Below are 23,609 nucleotides of genomic sequence, written 5' to 3' on the forward strand. Positions count from 1 at the left end.
TGTGGATGTGCAGGGTCTATCATGAGCTTGTGAAAGCGACCTGCACTTTTATGGAGTTTGGTGATGATGCCAGATTTACACATAACCCCAGAACTCACTGCATCGTGTCTAGATACTGTGTTTGCACTGGAGTAGAAAGGAAAGGGGACAGAGATCCTTGCGTCTAACCTCGCTTATTTGTAAAAGGTCACCCATAGGTGACCCAGGCTACCTTCTTACACAATTAACATCTTCTGTCTGGGTATACACAACAGTTTTTTATCATGATCAGCTCTCAAACCAGGGTCTGGTGACCTTAGAAGCTTTCACCTGAGCTGAGAACTCTGTATATTCTTCCATATTAAAAAGTAATACTGTTTCCAGTTTTTGAGTAGATTTAATTTAAAACAGCTGCCGTGCTTGCTTTGTATATTATAGAACACCTCTGCAATCTGTATTTATATCGTCATGCAACGCGGTCTCTCTCAAACCTGAACCAATTCAGTATTTCCATACTTTATTATTTTTAACAGGGAATGTCATTACATAATCAGGCATGCTAAGACACAGAGTATTAAGGAGACTTGCTGAAACTCAAAAACTAAGTCCATAGCAAAAAAAAAAAAAAAAAAAAGAGAAAGGGGCCACTGTTTCTTTCTGCAAAAGCCATAAGATTGATTTTCCTTTTGTGTTCAGTCTTGAAATAGAGAAGGATGTTTTGTACACTTTTTAATGTGCTGACTGCCATACTACAACAGGCAGGAAGATCAGGTCTGCTCTTATAGCTCACGGCTGTGGAAAATGCTGAATATGCAAGCGTAAACACAGGCAGATTTTGGCTGGTTGTCTTAACTGGGGGAGGCCAGGCTCCAGGAGCATCCAGCTCTGTGCAAAGCTGCAGGGAATAAGCACAATTCCCCAGTCTCCTGCAGTTAGCACCCTGCCATCCGTGGTGCCAGCCTCTGAATGCTTGAAACTAAGAAGTTGTGCCCCAGGGTTTGTTTGGCTGTTTGTTTTTCAGGCTGTTCTGTGGTGGTGTAGGGATGACAAAGCAATGCAGCTGTTGCAGGGTGGCCAGCTGCAACAGGCAAGCTTCCAAAGCAGCTCACCTTTATGAACCTAGGACTCAGACATCCCTCCTGGGGAGAGCTGAAAAGAAACTAAGTGGAGCACGGCAGCTCCCACAGCATTCTCCTCAAGAAACTGGCTGCTCATGGCTTGGACTGGCATACGCTTAGTTGGGTTAAAAACTGGCTGGATAGCCAGGCCCAAAGAGTTGTGGTGAATGGAGTCAAATCCAGCTGGAGGCCAGTCACTAGTGGCGTCCCCGAGGGCTCAGACATGAGATGCAGCCTCAACTGTAAAATCAAAACTATTTGTCTGGAAGAATGAAGGATATTGTCCCCTCCCCCTCCATCCATGATATTCATGGAACTGGAAAAGTACAGTTTGGCAATGTTCCCTAATATGTCATTAAAAAAAAAACTATAAATATATACATACCTGACTAATTCTGTAGTCTGAGATCAGATGAAGTGACAAATCTACAAAATTTGCATTGTCAGCTGTAAGAGGACATATCTTGTACTTTCTTCTTTCTGACCAGAATCAACTCAGATGTTACTTTCAAGAATTTTGCTCAGCCTCTTCAAAGAGTCCTGGCCAACCATGAAGGTTTGATGGCCAAAGAAATTTAAGATTAATGATTCAGGATCTAGTCCTAGTATATGTCCTTTCAAGATGAACAATTTCAACACTTCCTCAGGGTAGGGCCTCCTCAGTGTGCCTCTCTGGATAAGTTTGGCCAAGACACACAGCCCATTGAAGAGATGTTTGTCATGGAACACTTCTTGGCAGTCCCAGAAGGCACATCCCAAATTCAGGTAAATTCAGATGCCTTGAAAAAAAATTAATTTCCATTAAAAAATTCCATTAAAATGGCCATACTTTTCTTTTGAATCAATTTGATGTTGAATAACTGTTTTCCCTGTGAAAGTTTTCAGTGTTCAAAGTTTTGGGGTATGATGAAGTGCTGACACCAAAAAGCATTAAAGAGACTTATCTTTTTACTTAAAATTCTGTGAAATCCTCAACTCCACTTTCAAAAGCCAGCTTTAAAACTTACATACCAATTATTTCACAAGGCAGGCTTTTGTCCATGCTACAGACCATTAAAAACAAGTAGTTATCTTAAATGGCCTCTTATCTTGCTCACCCTAGTGATGAGCAAGCTCTACAGGAATAGGCTTAGAAACTCATCAGCTACAGTTACATGCAGCTGGTAGAGCTGAACCTCAAATTCAGCTGTTTTAGTCCTGAGAGAAGCTTGTGCTACAGAAACGGTAGAGGCATTTTAGACATAGAGTTGAATGGTTTCTTTTTATTAGTTAATAAGGCAACTTTGAAAGAATTCTTCAGTACCTAATATCCCATTTGAGTAGACAAGATCACAACTGTGATGGTGTCAGGATGGAAATGGGACATCAGACTGTGTTGTAATCAGGCGAGCTTTTTTTTTTTTCTTTTTGACAACAGTCAGCATGGGTTTATGAAAGGCAGGTCCCGCTTGACGAACCTCACCTCCTTCTATGACAAAGTGACACGCTTAGTGGATGAGGGAAAGGCAGTGGATGTGGTCTACCTTGATTTCAGTAAGGCTTTTGACACCGTTCCCCACAGCATTCTCCTCAAGAAACTGGCTGCTCATGGCTTGGACTGGCATACGCTTCGTTGGGTTAAAAACTGGCTGGATAGCTGGGACCAAAGAGTTGTGGTGAATGGAGTCAAATCCAGTTGGAGGCCGGTCACTAGTGGTGTCCCCCAGGGCTCAGTACTGGGGCTAGTCCTCTTTAATATCTTTATCAGTGATCTGGATGAGGGGATTGAGTGCACCCTCAGTAAGTTTGCAGATGACACCAAGTTAGGTGCATGTGTCGATCTGCTCAAGGGTAGGAAGGCTCTGCAGGAGGATCTGGATAGGCTGGACCGATGGGCTGAGGTCAACTGTATGAAGTTCAACAAGGCCAAGTGCCGGGTCCTGCACCTGGGGCGCAACAACCCCAAGCAGCGCTACAGGCTGGGAGATGAGTGGTTGGAAAGCTGCCTTGCAGAGAAGGACCTGGGAGTATTGGTGGATAGTCGGCTGAATATGAGCCAGCAGTGTGCCCAGGTGGCCAAGAAGGCCAACAGCATCCTGGCTTGTATAAGAAGCAGTGTGGCCAGCAGGTCTAGGGAAGTGATTGTGCCCCTGTACTCAGCTCTGGTGAGGCCGCACCTCGAGTACTGTGTTCAGTTTTGGGCCCCTCACTACAAGAAGGACATGGAGGTGCTCGAGAGAGTCCAGAGAAGGGCAACGAAGCTGGTGAGGGGTCTGGAGAACAAGTCTTACGAGGAGCGGCTGAGGGAGCTGGGCTTGTTCAGCCTGGAGAAGAGGAGGCTCAGGGGCGACCTCATCGCTCTCTATAGGTACCTTAAAGAAGGCTGTAGCGAGGTGGGGGTTGGTCTGTTCTCCCAGGTGCCTGGTGACAGGACGAGGGGGAATGGGCTAAAGTTGCTCCAGGGGAGGTTTAGGTTGGATATTAGGAAAAAATTCTTTACCGAAAGGGTTGTTAGGCATTGGAATAGGCTGCCCAGGGAAGTGGTTGAGTCACCATCCCTGGATGTCTTTAAAAGACGTTTAGAGGTAGAGCTTAGTGATATGGTTTAGTGAAGGACTTGTTAGTGTTAGGTCAGAGGTTGGACTCGGTGATCTTGGAGGTCTCTTCCAACCTAGACAATTCTGTGATTCTGTGGTTCTATTGCTCAGAGCTTCCTTGTGTTTGGTTCGGACTCTTCAGCTGATTTTACAGTCTACTTTTGGACATGTCTTTTTTCTGCAAATACATATCAACCGTAAAAGCAGCTTTCATCGGTAAGTTTCAGTCAAACGGGACTGCACTGCTTAGCTCTCATCCATAACAGACTGTCCCACAGGGCAATAGGAATACTGCAGTACTGCTTCTATCGCTAGCAGTATCATCCTATAACCATACATAAGTGGCAGAAAAGTGCAGAAAGCGATAACTTGTGAGACTTGCAGAATGCGTCCATCTCTGTTCTCCCTGCTGCAATGCTCGTGCTGTCTGTAACACAAGGGCATGGGACTCGAGCTCCTCTGGCTGCACCCTGCTCTGCTGTCCAGCTGCACAGCTTTCCCTTCTTTCTTCTTCTTTCTTTCCTCTCCAGGCTTGGGAAAGAAGATTTGTGATTATGGGAGAAGAAGCCAAATTTGTTGTTTGGATCAATCCTTTGCGTTTCCAGTTACAAAATGGTTCTAAGTGCCAACGTTTTTCCTCTGAAAAAGACTTCTCTTTTTACCTCCTATCCCCGGTGGCTACAGATTGAGCAGCCCTTGAAAGCCCTGGTGGTTGGATTCTTAAATAAGGCAATAAGGCCGGCCGGTTTTGTAACCTCAAAAGCTTTGTAATTCAGCTGTTGATCGGCAGGGGAATCAGAGCTCTTGGCTGGTGGAAGCTGCTAACGTTTGGTTCAGTGGTGCAGCACACGGGGATGTGAGCTGAGCCTTACAATGTCTCTGCACTTTATACATTCCTAAATGAGGAAATCAAGGCACTGATGTCCAGTGACCTTTCCTCCAGCTGATGGCAGAGGATGCTGTTAAAATCACGTTGTGCTTTATTTCCATTTTTGTGCCCAGCCCACTTGCTTACTCTCTCAGGACTTCTTCTGGGTACAGAATCTGTTCCGGTTCCCACACTAATGCGTTATATTTTCTGCTGTTTTTTTGTCTAAACATGGTTTCTTAAATTTGGATACAATTATGAAGGGCTCCTACACTGTTCAGCATGAATGCAAAAACTGGATAGGCAATCAGACAGGAACCGAGAGAGAAGACAGGTTGATAAAGGACTGTTAGTGAAATCGTTTATCATTAGTTTTTTAAAACATATTTTCTAATTATAGTAGTGCACATCTGATGATACAGCTCTTTGTCAGTGCAATATGCCCACAGAGCCAACCTAACTTCTTAATGGTGTTCAAAAGCTGGCCAGATGCTCTCCTAAAGAAGTGTGGCACCTGTCCCTGACTGTCCCAAACAAGCTCCTGCTGGCACCATGAACGTATTTGGCTTGCAGCTTCAACCTGCACTGTGATAGTTCAGGGTCTCATGGGTGTTTGTGAGGTTGCAGCTGGAAAGCAGGCACTGGCTGGCGTGCAAAGAGTGAGGTAATCAGTTCAGAGCTGGGTAAGGGGATTGCCACCCTCACTGGAGTGTGAAGTGTGTGGGTACATGATGCGAGTAAAAGGGATGTACTAACACAAACCCACACAGCTTTTCATGCGTCCCCATGTGATCAGGAGCAATCACATGAAAAAGTGAAGAAAAACATCTTCTGGAAGCGCTCAGCACAGTTTGGGTTGGTCATTAGTGGTGAGTCAGACACAGCCAGCTGGTCCCCCACAGTGCTCCAGGAGAAGCTCTACCAATCCCTGTTCTCTCTGTCTCTTTGGGGGGAATAGTCTAGCCAGCCAATTTCCTACCACTTCCACATCTCATGGATGAATTTGGCATCAAGCTATCTTAGAGTCGTGCCAGAAATCTTCCCCAGAGGGCAGTAAAACATCGCCTTGCTCTTCCATCATCAAAATAAATCAGTAAGTGTGCTCAAATTCCCAGCTTATTCTTCTCGTATTAAGCGCGCTGCTAAGTGAGATGGGCAAGTATGTTTAGAAAGCAAATGAACAGCTTGCCACACGAAGTAAAATTGCAGGCTTTATTTCTTCAGGTATCTGTTACTCACATCATCAGGTCAGGTGCATCTCAAGTGTTATAAAGGGTTCCCCTCCACGTCGGAGAAATCTGGGAAATTGGAATATGGTTTTGTCTGGAATGGAGTCGGGGGGAGAAAAAGGGTGGATACAAATGGCAGAAAAACTTACAAGGACTATACTGGCAGTACAGATGGTTTAGAAGACTTCAGACGTTGGAAGGAAGACTGTTTAACCCCAAAGCATAAAACATTTGGGGAAAAATGCTATTTTGGAATAGAATAAAAAGTAACAGATTTTTGCGGCATTTTAAAATGAGTTAGAACCATTGGTACAAGAGATGCAGGGTTCTGTTTGAAGATAAGTTACTTGGAAATATGTGACGCATTGCTGTTCTATAAACCTACGAAAAGTAATAGAATTTGTGCTCTAGATATAAAATCACTCTTACTGTCATCTATTAATTAATAATTATCTCTTTGGTGAATATTATGACCTTTCAGTGAACTGTTTCTTCCCTTTCACGACCTGGATACTTATTTTTTTCCAAGACATCTAGTTAGCTCTGTAGCAACAAAATGCTTTGTTTACTTGCATCTTGAATACCTAATGTACTGGTAATCCCCTGAAATGTGCTGCTGAAATCCCCTGAAATGCACTGGAAAGAAAATGATGTAGGAGTGAGGAATAGTGTGTGATCAGAATCAAGACCAGAGCCCCATTAGCGCTGGGAAAGCTGATGCAGTTTCCTCTGAGCTATCAGTCCCTTAGGCACCTTCTATCTATACAAGCTCTAATGCATATTGGCAGGCCCTACATATTAAATACATCCAGTTTCTGGATTTTATTCAGATCAGCACTCTTCAAAGCTGCACATCTCTCAGCTGAAGGAAGTCCCTGATCTATTACGGGCTTGTCTGGTGCCTCTTTCGCTCTTATCACCACGAAATCAGGACTTGTATGGTTACTGCGGGAAACCTGGAGCACGTATCGTGAACACACATGAACTGCAGTCACATCCATGACTGGGAAGGAAAAAGACAGGGGCAACAGAGCCCTGCTTGCTTCCTCCTCACAGTTTCATACGCTTAATATGCAGACCATTTATATCTACAAATTCTCCAGTCTGTTCTGACTGTCTCCTGCTTTTCTTTAATATAATCATGAGAAGCCACTTTGACGTGTGTATAATGGAGGCTTAATGGAGGCATTATTATCACTGTTACTTGGGATGGGAATGACCATGACATTCCAGGAAAATAAGAAATGGAGACAGTGCGCCAGCTCAACTGTCTTCCAGATGGAGAAGGTGCAGCAGCATTCAAGGATTAGCACTGGATTACCTTGCCCCATCCTGCCTGCTCCAGTTGAGCTGGTCTGGCTTTGCAGATAAGTAAGTTTTTGATATTGAATAGAGACAGGCCACAAAAGGCTTCCCTAAGTGCATTGAGAAGGGGATATTTCCACTGCAGCAACACCGAGGCCATTAGGTGCCAACCGGATTTCCACACTGAGAATAAAATGAGGAAGTAATGTATTGTTTCCACTAAGTAGCAAATCAGCGTTTTAGTTCTTGTGGGCATTAAAGATAGAGTATTATCCTAATATTCAGGTTTATTTTTCACTGAAAACTTTTTCACTATTGTTCATGGCTTTAGTCATCTTCCTCTGCAATCTACTTGAATGTCCAATGACCTTACAATGACATTTTGTTATTTTAAAGTCTTCTTTTTTTTCCTTCTTCCTCTTCTCGTCTGCCATTATGAAATAACAGGCAAAAGGGGAAAAAGACTAACTTATTTACTGTGCTGGGTGCAGATCTTGGGAAGTGGTTTCATTTGCACTCATTTTGGTACGTGCATATGCATTATCTTCAGGACCAGACAAGGCAAATACTGTGGTGAAGCTGCTACACAGAAAGCATTGATAGCTGCAAACTGAAAAGGAAAAAAGGAAAAAAAAAATAAGATCTGTAAAGCCTAGACTTTTCTAGTTCAATAGCTGCGCAAGAAAGTAGAGAGGTTTTTTTAAGGTCTGCAGGAGTGCAGCAATAAGACAACAGAGCTCTTGCACATTTGTAAGCATCAGTGGTTTAATGAAGCATGTTGGACATTTTAAAGTGATCCATTTCTGAAAAAAGAAATCTGGCATCTGTGAGGATCTCTCTAAACAGAGAAACAAGACAGACAAGACACTGTCTTGCTGTGAAAGAACTTAAAGGACCCATTTCTAAAGGAAATCGCTGCTGCTGTTGAAAGATTATAAAGAGTTTGTGAAGCAAGTGACATTCTGGTCAGCAACTGCCTAACCCCAACAGGGATCTCAGACCCCAGGGAGCATCCTTGTCCTGGTGGCATGCCACCTCCACTCCCCTGCCCTACCACTTTCCCCAGCTGCAGCTTCCTGCAGCCTCCCGAAAGAGGCAGCATTGCTCTGCTGGTGTCAGTCACAGCACATAACAAATTTCCACACGTGTCCCTGCCACCAGGATGCACAAACCCCACTGGTTTTAGGTGGAACTTGCGCTGTTGTTTTGCAAGCTTTGGAAAATTTCCACCAGTGTCTATGCTAGAGCTGTATTACATTGCTGATGTTTGGGAAAGCTGCCCTGCAAACTGAACACGGGCATGGAAAGTTTGCTTTTCTGTGTTCCTAGGGACAGCATACTGCCTTCCCAGCCCCTTCCATTTTTGTGTATGCTTCATACTTTTTGGTGGAGTGTTCTTTTTCTGGTTGTCTTTGTTGTTGTTGTTTCCTAACCCTTGTTGTTTTAATTTGCTGATTTATGGAATTGGGGCTTTTAGAGAAAAATCCCAAGAAATGTTTGAACAAGTGAACATCTTGAGCCCAAAACTGTGGGAAATGAAGTAAAAACCCAACAAAAATTCTAATTAGTTTCAGAACTACTTGTGTTATTCTGCTTTCAATTCGTACATTATGCAAAGCTCGGTAATGTTGATTCCACTCAGGGTGAAACACTGAAAACTTAACAATAATAAGTTATCTCCTGCTTTCTTCTTTTTGAAAATATGTGCAGAAAGCCAAGCAGCTGTGTTTAGAGCTCCTTGGTGTGGCTGTACCTCCACAAAAGTCCTCTCTCACCTTGTGCAATATACCTGAAGTCAGAAAAGGACCCATCGGGATATCTTGTGGTGTGCATGTGCACTAAAGGCTGTCCACAAAGCGAATGAGAGGAGCTTTAGTGAGCATCCCCTCATCTTTCCACCCCTCACGGGGAACAAGTGAGGGTCAGAGGACGATCAGCACCATTGTCATCCAGCATTGGGTTTTCCATTTTGCTGCCCCTAGCAGTGCTCCATTGAGGCTTTCAGGAACAGGAATCAAATGCAGGCAGATGTGGTCCTGTTAGCTCATTACCTGATGGCATAGATAACGAGCTCTGGGGAAATCTAAGCACACTTAACAGTTATCACCCAATTGAGCTTGGTTCCCTCTGGATGCTACCAAACATTAGAAAGCAATCCAGGGGAACAACAAGAGGTTTAAGTGAACATTTTGTTCTTGTTTTCGAACACGTCAACAGTTTTCTTGAGATAACTTGCATCTCTGTGGAGTACATCCTTGAGAAAAAGCAGCTAGGTGCCTGGGTGTTGTTAACATGCTTAGGGAACAGATTGCTTTCCCTTCCTTGCCCTTCCAAAAATATCAGCCAGGAAGTTTAACTATGTGTTAGTAAGGAGCTGATGGTGCCAGCCTCTTTGTCGTTATTTTCAAGGTCAGCTTTAATTGATCTCACTCTTGCTTCATGTGGTTGCTCACATCATTTCCTTTTGATTCCCTGACTGTGCCCTCATTGTTGGGATTTCCATGTGTTCCCGTGTTGTCCTTTGGTTAAACTGATTCCTGTTTACTTCCTCCCTTTCTGCTTGTGCCTCCTCCTCTTCTCCCCCTCTCTCCTGCTTGCTCTCTTTCTGCAGAACTCACTAATTCTCCTATGCCTTATTTATTATTTCCCCATCCTGAAATATAGCCCGCAGCCCCGACCTGCAGCTCCACGGACCAGAAGCCCACTGTTTTCCTAGCTAGCTTTTGGGAACGTCTGTTTCACACAGCAGAAGGTTACTCCTGCATGGAGGAAGGCAGCTCAAAGACCTTGGCAGGAGCTGTGGTCCCAACTGGAAGCAGCTCGTGGTCTGTATTTCAGCTGTGCAGGAGGCTCTAGGCCTTTCTATGGGCAGGTTTGTGCCTGACACATGAGTAAATTGGTGACTTGTCTCTGTGCAAGCCACAGGAAGACGCTGGTGTACACAGAAAGGTACAACTTAATGGTGTAGAGCCAGCAGCTCTCCTGCCTGTGGCTCTGGAGTGACAAAATAGCACTTAGCAGATCTGTCTTGCTTCTGAGAGAGGTGTTGGCTCCTGGCTTTGTCGAAGTTACAGCCCTACTTGTCTGCTAGGGTAGGAACTGTATGTACACTGGGTGGATGCCGAGCTGCATGCTGTGAGAGCTGCACAGAGCCAGATTTGGCATGACGTGCTGAGCCCTCAGGATTTCCACAGGAGTCTCAAGCAGCAGGAAAATGAGGTTGTAACCTACTCAAACTGCGCCTGTATGAAAACCTCTCTTGCTGAAAGTTAATAACTAGCAAATGTGCATGATGCAGAAGCAGACCGTGAGGTTTTCCAGTAAGCAAAAGAATCTGCTGGCAGTTTGCACAGCTCAGATTGCAGAAAAGATCTCAGTGGCTTCGCTAGTGGCAATCATTAAATTGATACAATGAAGCCAGCAATAACTTCATTAAAAAAAAAATTATTTTTTTTAACTACATTACTCATCTCCTTAGCAAAAATTGTTTAATGAGATGAAAACAGTCTGTGCCATCTCTTTAGCAGACCCAAAGTCAAAGTTCCTGGTGGGTTTGCTATCCCATGTCCCAGAGCAGAGCCAGGTGCCTCTCTGCTGCAGCAGCAGCATCCTCTGGAATTCACCTTTCATGTGCTTTGCTGGAAGGAGTTTTCCCCATAACATCAGTTGCTTTAGTTTCCTCTTCTTCCTTCCTGAGCCAAGGGCATGCAGCCCAGTCTTTGCAGCGAGCGGAAGCAGTGCCAGCCTAGCACAGCATCCCAAACTCTCTGGACAAGAGAGTTTTGCCAGCACGTGGTACCTCCTGGACAATATCTACCACTGCCACACCCCTGGTGGAAAAAATGTTGGGGCACTGTAAATATTGCTCTTTGAAAGGCTGCAGGAGGCGAGTGCTCATTGCCTTGCAAGTCTTATAAATTGTTTATTGTAAATGGTACCTTGAAGGGCACGATTTGGGAAGCCCTCCTGCAGAGGAAGCCTGCGTGTTTTCCAGGCACATCACGAGGTACTCAGGCCCTTCCCAGCACCGTGACGCCCTGCACTGGATGCCTCCATGCCCTTCTTCAGCAGAGCAGAGATATTTCCCCTTCACTTCACTTGCTGATGCTTTGCAAGCAGCCTGTGTCCTTTTGGAGAGTGAAAAGCTCATGAAGGACGCAACAGCCACGCGGTCACCTGGCAGTGGGGAGAAACACTTCCAGGAGCATGGAAGTCCTGCTGGACCCTGTCCCAAGGATACTGGCTTGTGAAAACGGCCTTGTCTGGCCTGTGCAGCTGCGGCCAGATTCCCTCCCGTGGCTGAGAGCTGCCACAGCAGGAACCAGCAGCTCTTGGGCAGGCGTCTGGTGCTCAAACTGCTCCTCCTGAGGCTGGTGTTGAAGCATCTCATCTTCCCAGCTAACGCAAAGGTCATCCAATAGAGCACACCTAGTTGCTGTACACAGTCACCGGACAGTTATTTGGAGCCCTTCTAATGGTAGGCAGATTTTTTGGGTGCTCGTCTTAACCAGGACTGGACCTTCTCTTAAGCCATTAAAGCAAGGGGATTTTTCTTGTGTGCCTTACACAAGGTAGAATGCACAGGTTCCTGAGCAGAGGACAATACAGCACATTTTTATCCAGCCTGTAGTGTATAAATTCCCCAAAGTCTTTGCAGGCTCTGGCCATCCTGGACAGGTAACAATATGTGGCTCTCTGATGGTGCTAAGTAACTGCAGTAGGATGTGAGTGGGCCAAATGTGTGTGGAAATATATATGAGGCAAGTAGCTGGCTCATAATTCATGGATATTGTATGTTACCTGGTTTTTGGAACAATTACTGCATAAGCAGACAGGGTTACTGAAGTGCTTACTGGTGTACGTCTGCTGATTTTGTGCAGTCACTGGGTGCGCCAGGACCGGGCGGGAAGTCAGCACAATGCCTTGAGATACATTATCGACTGTAAATGTGGCAGGAAATCATTAAAGATTTCCTTTGCTGTTCCCTGGGAAAAGGCTACCTCCAGGTTCCAGCAAATGCAGAGGACTCATACTGCCAGGGCTGAGAAATCAAGAGAAAAATCACTCTAATAAGCTGATGTGTCAGCAGCTTCAGCAGAGAGCCCTCTGCTCCAGATGGCTCCTGTGCCCATGGATGCAGGGAGGTGATGGATAGCAAGATACGGGGGTCATGAGTGAAGGGGATTTCTGTAGCTCTTTTACTCCAGCCAGGCTCACCCGATCCTCACTGAGGCTCTTGGGGGCTAAGAGATCTTTGGATGCAGAGAGATCTGAATCTCTTGTCTCTAAAGCTTTCTAAATCTCTATAGCCAAAATTAAGTAGCTCCAGACTCTCTTGGACCACCTGGGAGAAGACAATTTCCTACTGTGCAGAGGCAGTCAGAGACAAGAGGGTGAGCAGTGAGGGACACCACTCTGGGCAGGTCGAGGCAAGGAGCCCTAGCATTTGCAGGGGCTCAATCAAAAAACTTGTTTTAATGGCAATACCAGGAATTCACTTGATTCATCTCACTTGATGTGTGGGGTAGCTTTGACTTTTGTTTTTGCAGATAGGTCTGTCTTGAAAAACATTCATGTTTTACCAGAAATATGCTTCTGTCTTTTCTTTTTTCTGCATCTCACAAACCAGCCTCCGGTCTACAAGACTTAAATGCTGTGTCAGCAGAGAAAAGGACTTGGGGAATTACTATGGAAATCTCATTTCTGGGCTATGCCTACAGGTGCAAAATTAAAATATATTAAAAAAAAAAAAAAGTATCTGTACTAATTCTGTGAGATTATTTAACTGCTGAAGAACTTAGTGTTCTGGGTAAAAACAAAGTCGTCATACTATGGTCAAGGGAAAAGAGCCAGATAGTTACATTCCACAGTGTTCATTTTCTCACTGGAAAAGATGAGCAGAGTAACAGACCTTTCCTCTTTTTTTTTTTTTTTTTTTTTTAATTTATAAAAGGAAAAATTAGATGGTCAAACTTCCAGGTTTGAGTACCTGCAAAAATCCTACAAGTGAGTCTGAAACAGCCAGTAGCCTGTTATTTCTAGCAGCTGCCAGTGTGCACCTGGCTCAAAGTCCAGTTTTAAATATAGGGAGCAAATGGGACAGAAGAGAATAGTTTGAAGGTTCCACTGAACTTGACCAAGATGTGTAGGAGGATTTTTTCCACTACTTGTTTTCTACATGCTATTTCAATTTAGGATGTTTGTTTCTTAAATGTGGAGCCTTGCTAACAAGCCTGCCAAAGATGATACAACTTTCTATCCTGTTGGACCATTTTCTGGTTATTCTGTAATAAGCATATTATGTGTGTTAGAAATAACACACACAATGTCAGAAATAAGCTGTCTCTCTTTTAAAAATTAACATTTATGGTCAGAATAGTTTTTCTTTCCCCATGGTGAAAAGAGTCATGGAAATGGATGTAAGCATGCTGGGATTTCTTTTTCTTCTTATTTTATTTTTTTTCCATTTCTTCTGAACTGTTAGCCCGTAAGCTAGTGTAAGTTGGCTTCCTTTGACTGAAAAATGTTTTGGGATGGAAGAGAGGCCACGAAACCTACTTTATTGCATCTATCTGGCTGAACCAGTGTAGCATACCATGTATAAACCAGTAGTCCTTTTTCCTCTCGCTGTTGATTAATGTACTCATTGAAATGGCCAGAAGAGTCTTCCTTATGTAAAACTCATGGTATGCATCTCACAAATGTGTCTTTGATTCTTTTTCCACAGGAGAAGAACAAAAACATAACAGAAAAACAAAGTCTTATTCCTCCAGCAGGATTTTAAGGAAGAAAGCCTGCCGGCCTGGACAACGAGGAAGTTCCCTACACACATAGAGAAGCATTTACCCGGGATTGGTGACACTGTTGTTCAGTCTTTCTCTTGCTAAGAGGGCTTCCACACAACTTTTCAACAATGAATTTCCTCCGGAGACGTCTCTCAGACAGTAGTTTTGTGGCGAATTTGCCCAATGGCTACATGATGGACTTACAGCGTCCCGACAACTCCACAAGCTCCCCAGTTTCTCCTGCCATGGAGAGAAAGCACCCACAGCCACCGCAGCCCTCACAGTCTTCCTCTACTGGCACCAGCATCTTCAGCTCCATCTCCAGTGCCATGAAGCAAACCACACAAGCAGCTGCAGGACTCATTGATCACTCAACAAGCCCCACACCACCTGTGGCTCCGAAACCCAAGATCCTCCTGGTGATTGATGATGCACACACGGAGTGGTAAGTCATCATAGTACTGCTGCCTTCAGCTCCACCATGTTTGGGGGATGAGAGGGATCTGGGAGGCTTAAGGCATCTGCATCTCAGGCACTTTCACACCTAGGTCACCAGATCCCACTCCAGTTTGGTATTGGCCTGATGACCTGCATACATGGCAGAGTAGGCTTTCTGCAGATCTTGACTGAAAAGGTGTTCATTTGGAACTCATTGGCCAAAAAAAAAAAAGACTTTACAGTCACAGTGTACAAGCACACATGGAGTACTGTTGGCTCAGCTGGCTTAGCTGAACTGGCACATCAAGCAATGGTCCTAAAAGGTTGGAGTTGAAGGTGTTTTAATGACACGGACAGGGAGTTAGGCCTACTGTCTGTGCCAGTCCTAGAAACGAAAAGCGATGCTTCTCTCCAGCTCTCTCTTTCTCAGGCTTTTTTCTGGATGTAAATCTATACATAAATTAACAAAAAAATAACCCAAGGCTACTACTACCAGCAGTAATGACTGGAGATCATTGGCTGGTCAAAAGCTCTTCACCTGTTTGTCATAGTGGTTATGGACAAAAAGCTCTCAGGCTCGGCTAAGTTTGCCTTTTTCATTCAGGTCTTTGTTTACAAACAGAAGTTTGGAAGTTTGTTTTCTGTGATATTTGGCAGCAGAGGACCCTTTCCAAAGAGTAGGACAACTGAAGTCTTCTGAAATGTTACAGAAGTGACTTACTGCTCGTAGTGTGCTCCCTTTCAAAGTCTGCTGGTTTAGAAAGCTGGCAGAGAGACCTATTTTGGGGAAAATCCAGACCATGCTTTGAGGAGATGTTCATTGTTCTGTCTGCCAGCTTGTCTCAACACAGAAAAAAAGGAAAGGGTAACACACGCAAGGGGACTGTACTGAAGGCTTGGAAGTGAAAGAAGTTGGGTTACCGGGTCTTGGCCAAGGGAGATGATTTTATTGCTCTTTTCATCCCACTCCACTCTTCAGGAAAGTGGGCGCCTTTGGTCTTCTCTGCTTTCCCAGGAGAGGGGGACAAGGTGGGACCTGCCTCCCTGGGGATATCTTCACAAAGCAAGAGCCCTGCACTCTGTTTTGCTCCCTTCGCTTCTCTAAAAGGGGCAGTGACTGAGCACAACCAGGTCAGGCTGCTTCAGCCAGCTTCAAGTAGGAGAGGGGAAATGGTGGGGGTTTTCTGGAAGGAAAAACAACTTCTTAACTGTGGGAAAGTCCCTGATAAGGTGGTCTTTGTATCAAAAGTTTCACTAGCCTAGCATCTTTTAGCACTGTAGCAGCGTGTTAATGCAAGGTTGTTCAGCTGACAACACCACTCCGGTTCAATCCTGACCTCTCCTTCCTGGGTGCACCTGCAAGTCTCCCAGCAGGTTCACTGACCTCCGTCTCTGCTTAGCTTTTTGCAGTTCCTTGAAGGCGCTGCCAGGTGGCAGTCCCTTAATGTAGCATCCTCCAGCTGGGGATGGGAGTGCCTCTAATGCACGAGTCAAGCATCTGGAGCTTAGCCGGCGCTGCTTAGTCCAAACACTGTAATCAGAGAGAAAAGCCCTAGCTCAAAGGCCAATAAGTTTTTTTCCTTGAGATTAATGGTGCTGAAGGTAGTCCGGGCAGGGAAGAGAATGGGGAGGGGTTGGACTTTGTTGCAATGTTTTCATGGTTTAAAACACACACTGCATTCAAATCCCTGACTTTATATCTCCCAGCTGCTGGTCTGTCATGCAGACTTTGTGCTCTGCAAACTGCAGAGCCCAAGGAGCAGCAGCTGGGAGTTATAAAGAGGAGGTAAGGCTACCCGTGCTGTCTTCACTCCTCTGCTTGTGTGTAAGCACTCTGTGCATCCTCCTGTCTTGGCTATACCTCTGTTGTCTGTAACTCAACAGTTTCTACAAATGATGGAGGACCCTTTTCACTCCTCCCAGCAATCTGCCTCTATTCAGGCCTACAGATATCAAATAATGCTGCTGACAAAGGCTCCCTGCTTTCACTCTGTGTCTAAGGTTGTGAGGACACTGATCAAAATCAGGGTATGCATTCATCACAGGATCATGGCATACATATAACATGAAAAATGAGGAAATAATATTACCAAGCTTTGTCTACCATGGCTCTTTGTAGCATGGGCAGAAATGCATGCTTAGCCTAGAGAGTCTCCCAGCCCTAATGTACCGTGGTATTTTCTGTGAGAGTGTACCAGTGCAACCACTCCAGTAGGCCAGGAGTTCTACTTGCAGTTGATTCTCACATCTCCAGGAAATTCAGTGAGCCCTTGACAGCAGCACTGGAGAACAGTGCCTCTGCAGATGTTTATTATTGGTAACGTACTTCCAGGCAATGCCAGTTATCTTCTTGGTCTCAGCCAGGGTGTTAGGTGAGCTCAAGCTGACCAGTCTGAGGTCAATGGCAGCAACATTTGCCTTGTGCACATCTAAAGAAGCTGGTAATCTGGAGATTCTGGCTGTCCAGTCTGCATCATGTACAGAAACAACCCCAGAATTTGAAATGTGGACAACAACAACCTATTGTTATTTCTGTGCTGGTGATTTGGGGTTTGGAAGAAGCATCATGTCTGCAATGCATTTCTCTTCCACCCACTCTGGTTCTTGCTACTTCTGAAACCAAATTTGGTTTTCAAGAAAGGGTCGTTTCCTTTTCTTTTTGAACTAGTAAACTCAACTAGAAAAGATCCCCAAGAAATAACTACTGAAGAGCTACCCTTATTTTAAGGGGAGGGGGCTTCCTCCCCCATAGCAAGTTACACAGGATTTACAACAAGGACTAGCTTGTTCACAGACAGGAAGAATGAGAGACGATAGAATCTGCCGTTTGATTTATCTTCTCTAAATGAAAACACTTTCTCATAATTGGAGACTGTAGCATTATTGCCAAGCCAGACATTAATTTATCATCACTGTTTGTATTACAGCAGAGACAAAGAGCTGCAATTATGGATTGGGACGAGGTGTTGCACAAGTGCATGACGAAATGATCTAACAACCAAAATAGGCATGTGCATGTTGAAGGCACTTTAAAGTGACAAATGGCAATCCTATCTATTTTTAAGGAGCTACTCTGTCTCTGATGGCACAGAATAGCACTCTACTTATCTTGGAGATGTAGAGGAAGTGAAAAACACCCATGGGAATCCATGCTCTGTCTTTCTCCATAAAATCCTTGCCACTCCTGACATGTAGTATGCTCTGGTTTATTCCAAAGACAAAGTACTATAAAAATAATGTGAACTCCACAGAATACAATCAGCTGCTTTCTGCATTAGCAGCAGTAAAAGTACATTATATTAAAAGCAAGGGAACTCACCCAGCTTTCTGCTAAAGTGGCAATGTTTTGACAAATTTTCCGTCTTACTCTAAGGCCCTGCTCTAGCACATTGCAAGGAAGCACACAGTTAATCTACCACATGCAGGATGTGCACAAGAGGAAAGCACTATCTGTATGGCTCCCTCATGCTCTTGGCTTTGACAGAGAGCTCTCAGAGGCACCACAGAAGCGACAGTATCCACACATCGACATGCTAAGGAAAAGCTCTGTTTCTCCTCAGTGATTAATGGTGCACATCTCAGATGGGTACCTCCACATAGAGAATGAGAGAGCTACTTGTGGGCCAGGTGAGCAGTAACTGTGCCTTCGGCGACTTCTGAAAATGCATCCACAACCCACTGACAGCAGCTGCCAGAAAAAAGGGAGCTCAGACATGAATACATACACGCATGTGCACACACGTGCATGCGAACGCGCAGCTTAAGGGAGTGAGACCATGAGAAAAGGGGATGGCAGGACTCCATGTAACAGCAGAAGGGCCAACTCTGGCAGCCTGACCTCAGCCAGGAGAAAAACATCCCACCTCTGGCAACTTCTTCACCCAAAGCTCTGTTAAGTAAAATCATGCTCTTACTGGACTGAATGTCTCAGCAGATCAAGCAGGATTTAGAACTGTGAATTGTTAACGCACCTCCTCTGTGAAAGTGCTCGGCTTCTGAGCCTAATGCTTCATATTTAAACAGCTTATTTGGGAAGTGATCAAGCACAGCTAAAGTTCCCATTAACAACATACGCTAAAAACGTTGCTTTTTGGACCAGACAGCATAACAAAGTTGTTCTTGTTGCATTTGTTAGATATCTTGGTTGCACTTGTGAAATATCTCGTGACAATTTGCAAAGCCATTGGCATGTGTTGTCCGAATTTCAGGCTCTTTCACTTGTTAACAGTGGTTATGCTGTCTTGCACAAAAGGCATGTGCCCTATGTGAGGCAGCTCTATAGGGTAGGATTGTGCCGTATGTCACCAAAAAAAAGAGACTGAGAATATTTTAAGAGACACAAAATTGTATTTTTCCCATTTACTTTACAGCCAGATCTGCCTGAACATATTGTCTCCAAAAATTTAAAAATTATGGAAGAGAAAAACTATGATTAACACTGAATGAAATCCTCTTAATACATCTGAAATGGCTCTTTGTATAATAATAATGTCATGGTTCAAGCCTAATTATGGGCTGACCTGACAGGATTACTGTTTTTCACTGGATGGAGGAGATTATCAGCCCTTTTCATTAAAATAAAGCTATTTTTACTTCTGATAGTATATGATAATATTGAGCCTTAAATATGTCATTTGTCCAAAAATATAGCTGGTCAAATAATAACAGTCTAATACAGAATTTTAGTAATTTGGGATTCTAAGCCCTATTTTTTTATTTTATTATTATTTTTTTTGCAAGGAATAGCTTTTCAAAAGTATTCCATGAATGTCATCATGAGTCATTTCATGCTTTCAGTAGGCTGAAGATGATATACGAAAACTCACATTCAGAGAAATATTTCTGTACTTAACTCACTGAAATATAATGGGAAGTTATGGACTAGCTTTTCAATTTGGACTTCATTACCATTTATCATTATTATTATTATTCAGAGTTGATACTTCAAGCTTGACCTCAGGAATTTGCTGGTTGAATTACAAAGGTTTGTCTGTATTTCTTGGTAAGAAACCCACAGTCAACTAATATTGTGGTAACCGACTATAATTATGAATTTGCCTTTATTATACAAGGATAACATTCTAAAGCTTCATAAGTTCCGTGCAACTATGCAGATATAATTTGAAAAAACTTACAAGTGAAATTTATGTTTTCACAAATCTGGATAAAAGCCTTACATTTTCATTATTTATCCATAGATACCCAGAACTCAATATTACTGTTCCTATAATCCATGCCAAGTGTGACTTGAGGGCTGAGCTCCATTTTAGGGAAAATGGAGGTATGCTTGTGTTCAGTGATGTGTGTGTCTGTATGAGTATGTATGTGTACTTGGAAGCAGCACGAAGATTTTCAAAATAAGACATATTCCCTAGCATACAGGCATAGGGGTGAAAAGGAGGTAAGCCTGTCAGAGGTATTCAGTAAATCACATTTATCACATTGCTTTTCAATCTGTTTTATGTATATCACCATCATGTCTGCCTATATTTTTGTCCTGCATATGTAAAGCAACTTGGGATCTAGTCCTCCTGCGTGAAAGGTGATACAGAAATGTAAAGGATTAGTATCATTACAAAAATAGACACAAGGAATATGGAAAACATTCCCCACCAGGTTATAAATATGCTAATGCAAGTCAAATCTGGGACCTTAATTGCTTTACCAGAGTTCCTATAAATGCATAGAATTTAACCTCAGAATGTCCTGCCTAGTCCTGTACATATTAAAAAAAAAAAAAAAAAAAAAAAAAGGCTTAGATGTGTTTCTCAAGGCTTGCGAGCCAGATTTCTTCTGCTTGAAAGACAGCAGCCCTGCCTCAGCTTTGGTGTGAGTTAGCCTGCTTCCCCCACTCCTGAAGTTCAGAGAGGTCAGAAGTGGGCTTCCATTCCAAGGAGGAACCGGGACAAAGCATTGCACAATCCTCAGCAAAATGACACCCCTCGCAAACAGCTCCAGGCCCTACCCTCTAGATTTAGCAGTGTGGAAGTGTGCCAGCAATGTACTATTTTGAATAATATGCAAAATAAACTCGCTGCCTCGCGTTGTGCTTAAAGCACGCCTCCCCCTTCCCCAGCTCTTTGTGGCCAGGAGGAATGTGACCGCAATGCCGGCCCTTCAGAGGGTAGCCTGGGGGGTGAATCGGACCTACAGCGAAGTGTCCTTCCTATCCCGACGGCTGGAAGAAATACAAAAAGCCGTGCCCAAAAGCCTTGCACTCACTCGTGCTTCTTCTCTTGGGTAGCTGCATTGATTACCCCTGTTTCATGAGCAGGAGGTAGGTGGCACAGGAAGATGCTGGGGGGCCAGCATTATGTGGGACTCTGCGGTTCCCTGAATAGGAAGAATGCCCTGAATGGTGGTGTCTGCGGTCGTTAAAAGTCCTGGTGGTTTGCCAGCCCAGGTCTCCCCAGAAAACAGGCTTTCGGTTCCGTTTGTCAACTTCTAGCCCTGAGAGAAAGGGAGGACTCACAAAAGAAAACTTAAAAAGCCATTCTCCCTTCCTGCCCCCAAACTTCCCTTTCTGTGGGTGTTCAAGCCAAGAAAACGTTTCCAGCCCTGTAGGGTGGGACCTGGGGCCTCGTAAAGAACCTCTCCGTGAGGACGTCCTTAGTCCAAAAAAGAGTCAGCCCTATACCATCATCACAGCCCGATAAAAATCTCTTGAGGAGCAGGCACGGAGGCGTTTCTTCCCTTAGTGTGATCCCATAACTAAGAATGCCTCGGGGGTTGTTTTACAGTAACCAGAGCAGGCTGGGCTTGTGGTTGTTCCGAGAAGGTAACAGAGGACGTCTGTCCCCACTGACTCGCCATCTGACCTCAGGCACCAAGAACGTACCTGCTGAGCTGGCTCTTGGTTAGGTGGCTCCAGCAGCCCCGGCGGTGACAGCAGGGAGAGCAAGTTAATGTCACCCCGGGGTACAGCAGTGCTGCATCCCGGGCTGGCGCTGAAATGTCTGTGAAGCTCCTGGAAAAGTATTATTGTATTTAGGAGCCCAAAATTTAGATGTACCTCTTGGTCCTTCCCTTCCTACCTGTAAAGTAGGGTTCCCCTTTCATTCTCTTTGGCCTTGCCTCTTAGATATTTAACCCATCTCAGACCTTGCTGTCTGAGATGTCAAAACGCATCCATCATGCTTATCCATCATTTTTAATATCCTGAACAACCCCCCTAGGGTTTATTAGGTGCTCCTACAAAATAAAAATTAGCTACCAACCGGTCCATCCCACACCTGATCGGTGTGTAAAGGTCTCTGGGCTGTAGCAGATGTGGACAAGAGCTCGAGCAACTTTCAGACCCCAGCACTCATGAAGTGATTTTTCTCTTCCCTATGCCCTGGGCAGACAGGACTTGACCATCTCAAAAGTCCTTCCTGTTTGCAGCTGGGAATTGCAAAACTGGGGATAAGTGGTGAGGAGGTTGAGGGCTGGCCTCAAAAGGAAAACCTCCCTTGTTTTTACCCCTGAAGAAAAAAGGGCACAAATGCATCTCGTCTCCCTCCTCCCCTCCCCACTGCCTTTACAGCCTGTTGGGGGCTGGGGGGGCTCGGGGCATTCCAGCGGCTGCTGGCCAGTATCCTGGAAACTGCCTCCTTTTTCCCAGTCCCAGCCCCTTTTATGAAGGAGACAATGCGGACATACAGTGAGTGCCTTGTGCATCACTTGGGCCCCAGGCCCTTTGACACGGGGATTTGGTACAGTGGCCAACCCCCCGCCCTCCCTCCGTGAGGTGCCCCCACACCCAGTTCCAAGGGGTTTGGCCTGGCCTTTCCTAGGCTGGTCCAGAAAGAAACGACGTGCCTTATTTTCCCAAGGGGCTCGAGATAAATATTTGTGATGCAATTCCAAGGGAAATAATTCAGATAATCCCATAATTTATCCACTGATCCTTTGTGATTTATTTACCGATGTCTTTTCCTCAGCACTTCTCTCCTTCTTTCTTCCACCCACTACCTTGAGCTCCAGGTGAGAAGCAGTCTCCATCCAAAGAGTAGCTTTCCTTTCTTTGCTGCTTGCGTCTTGTTCCAGAGGCACAAACTCAGAGGATTCAGAGGAATTTGCTATTACAATATCTCAGTGCCCCTCTTGGTGTGCTCACCATGGCCCTGAGCGTGGGGAGCAAGAACAAAACCACTCCTGAGTTTGTAGCTCAAGGCTTCTGTCAAACAGTGATGCCCCAGAAGGTGCCTGGGCTGATTCACATCACAGGGGGTTGGGGCTCTGGCTTAATGCTTATTTGCTCATCTAGTTACTCCAAGACATGCTACCAGCAATTGCAATGGCATTTGTTACATCAGCTCCGTTGCAGTCTCTTATAGGATGCTTTGAGCTTGATCTCTTGATTCTTGATCTCTTCCTATCCTGAAAAATTAGTTAATGCAGAAGCCATTCTATAGGATACCCTGAGGAAGTCCCGTGAATTTAATACAAAACACCAGCCTCTCTTCAAATCTGTGTAATGTGTCATAGCCTCTGCTTCACTCAGCTAACGGAGCTGTGGGAATAGCTGGAAGCCCCTGTGCCTCGCAGAGGGGTTGCTGCTCTCATGCCATGTTTCCAGGTTGACCCCATCGCATGTACCCACAACTTTTCCTCCCCTGGATCTGGGGACACACAAGGCTTTGAAGGGGACATGGTGCCATCTGAGGGACCTAATCCCTGTGTCTGCAGACTATGGGCATGGGGGCAGGGGGCACACAGATTTTTGCAGCCTTCTCATGGCTGTAGTGTGAGTTATCCTGCTCACAGGTGGGTTGCACCAGAGGGATAAAATTCACTGCTGGTACTCAAGTGCCTTACAGAGCTGTTTGCAGCTTTGCATCGGTGCTCACATCCCTTGCTCAGAAGGATGCTTCACAGATACCTAAGCCAATAAAGTTATACATGGATTTTCTATGAATTCTCTCTTATGTAGGTAATTCCAGGTGAACTGATGATAACCATCAGGTGTCTTTTTTCCCTGCTGCTATTCAGGACACACTCTGTATCTGGCTGAAAAATCACCTATATGCTTTCTCTAGCCATGGTTGCTGAGGCAGACTGGGGACTGTTTCATGGCAGCTCTGGAAAACAAGCTTTTTATTCTTTCCAAATTACTTCAAAAGTAGAGGCATCAGTTTTCCTGTGGCCCTGTAACCACGTCAGAGCTGAGGCAGAAAGCAGAAGTTATGCTTGCCTAGTGCCCTTGCACCCACAAAACCTATCCCTTTCCAGGGTGTGCAGCTTCCTCGTTGCAAGGAGAGAGGGGTTCAAGGAAAGGTCTTCCCCTGGAGGCCAGGGCAGACCTTTGGCTGTTTATTATGGTGCTTCCT

The 23,609-nt window shown here is 44.8% G+C and overlaps 1 protein-coding gene across 4 annotated transcripts in view; it reads left to right on the plus strand.

Moving 5' to 3' along the window:
- The window catches only part of SYN3 (synapsin III), a 235,377-nt gene that overhangs the window by 43,670 nt on the left and 168,098 nt on the right, over positions 1–23,609 (plus strand). For all 4 annotated transcript variants that reach the window (XM_083824343.1, XM_083824341.1, XM_083824342.1 and 1 more), the window contains one exon: positions 13,803–14,305. In XM_083824343.1, the coding sequence (XP_083680469.1) occupies positions 13,989–14,305 (317 nt within the window). In that variant the 5' untranslated portion in view covers positions 13,803–13,988. The remainder of the gene's footprint in view (positions 1–13,802; positions 14,306–23,609) is intronic.

Source organism: Anser anser (assembly GCF_964211835.1).
Source record: "Anser anser genome assembly, chromosome: 1".
Lineage (NCBI taxonomy): Eukaryota > Metazoa > Chordata > Aves > Anseriformes > Anatidae > Anser > Anser anser.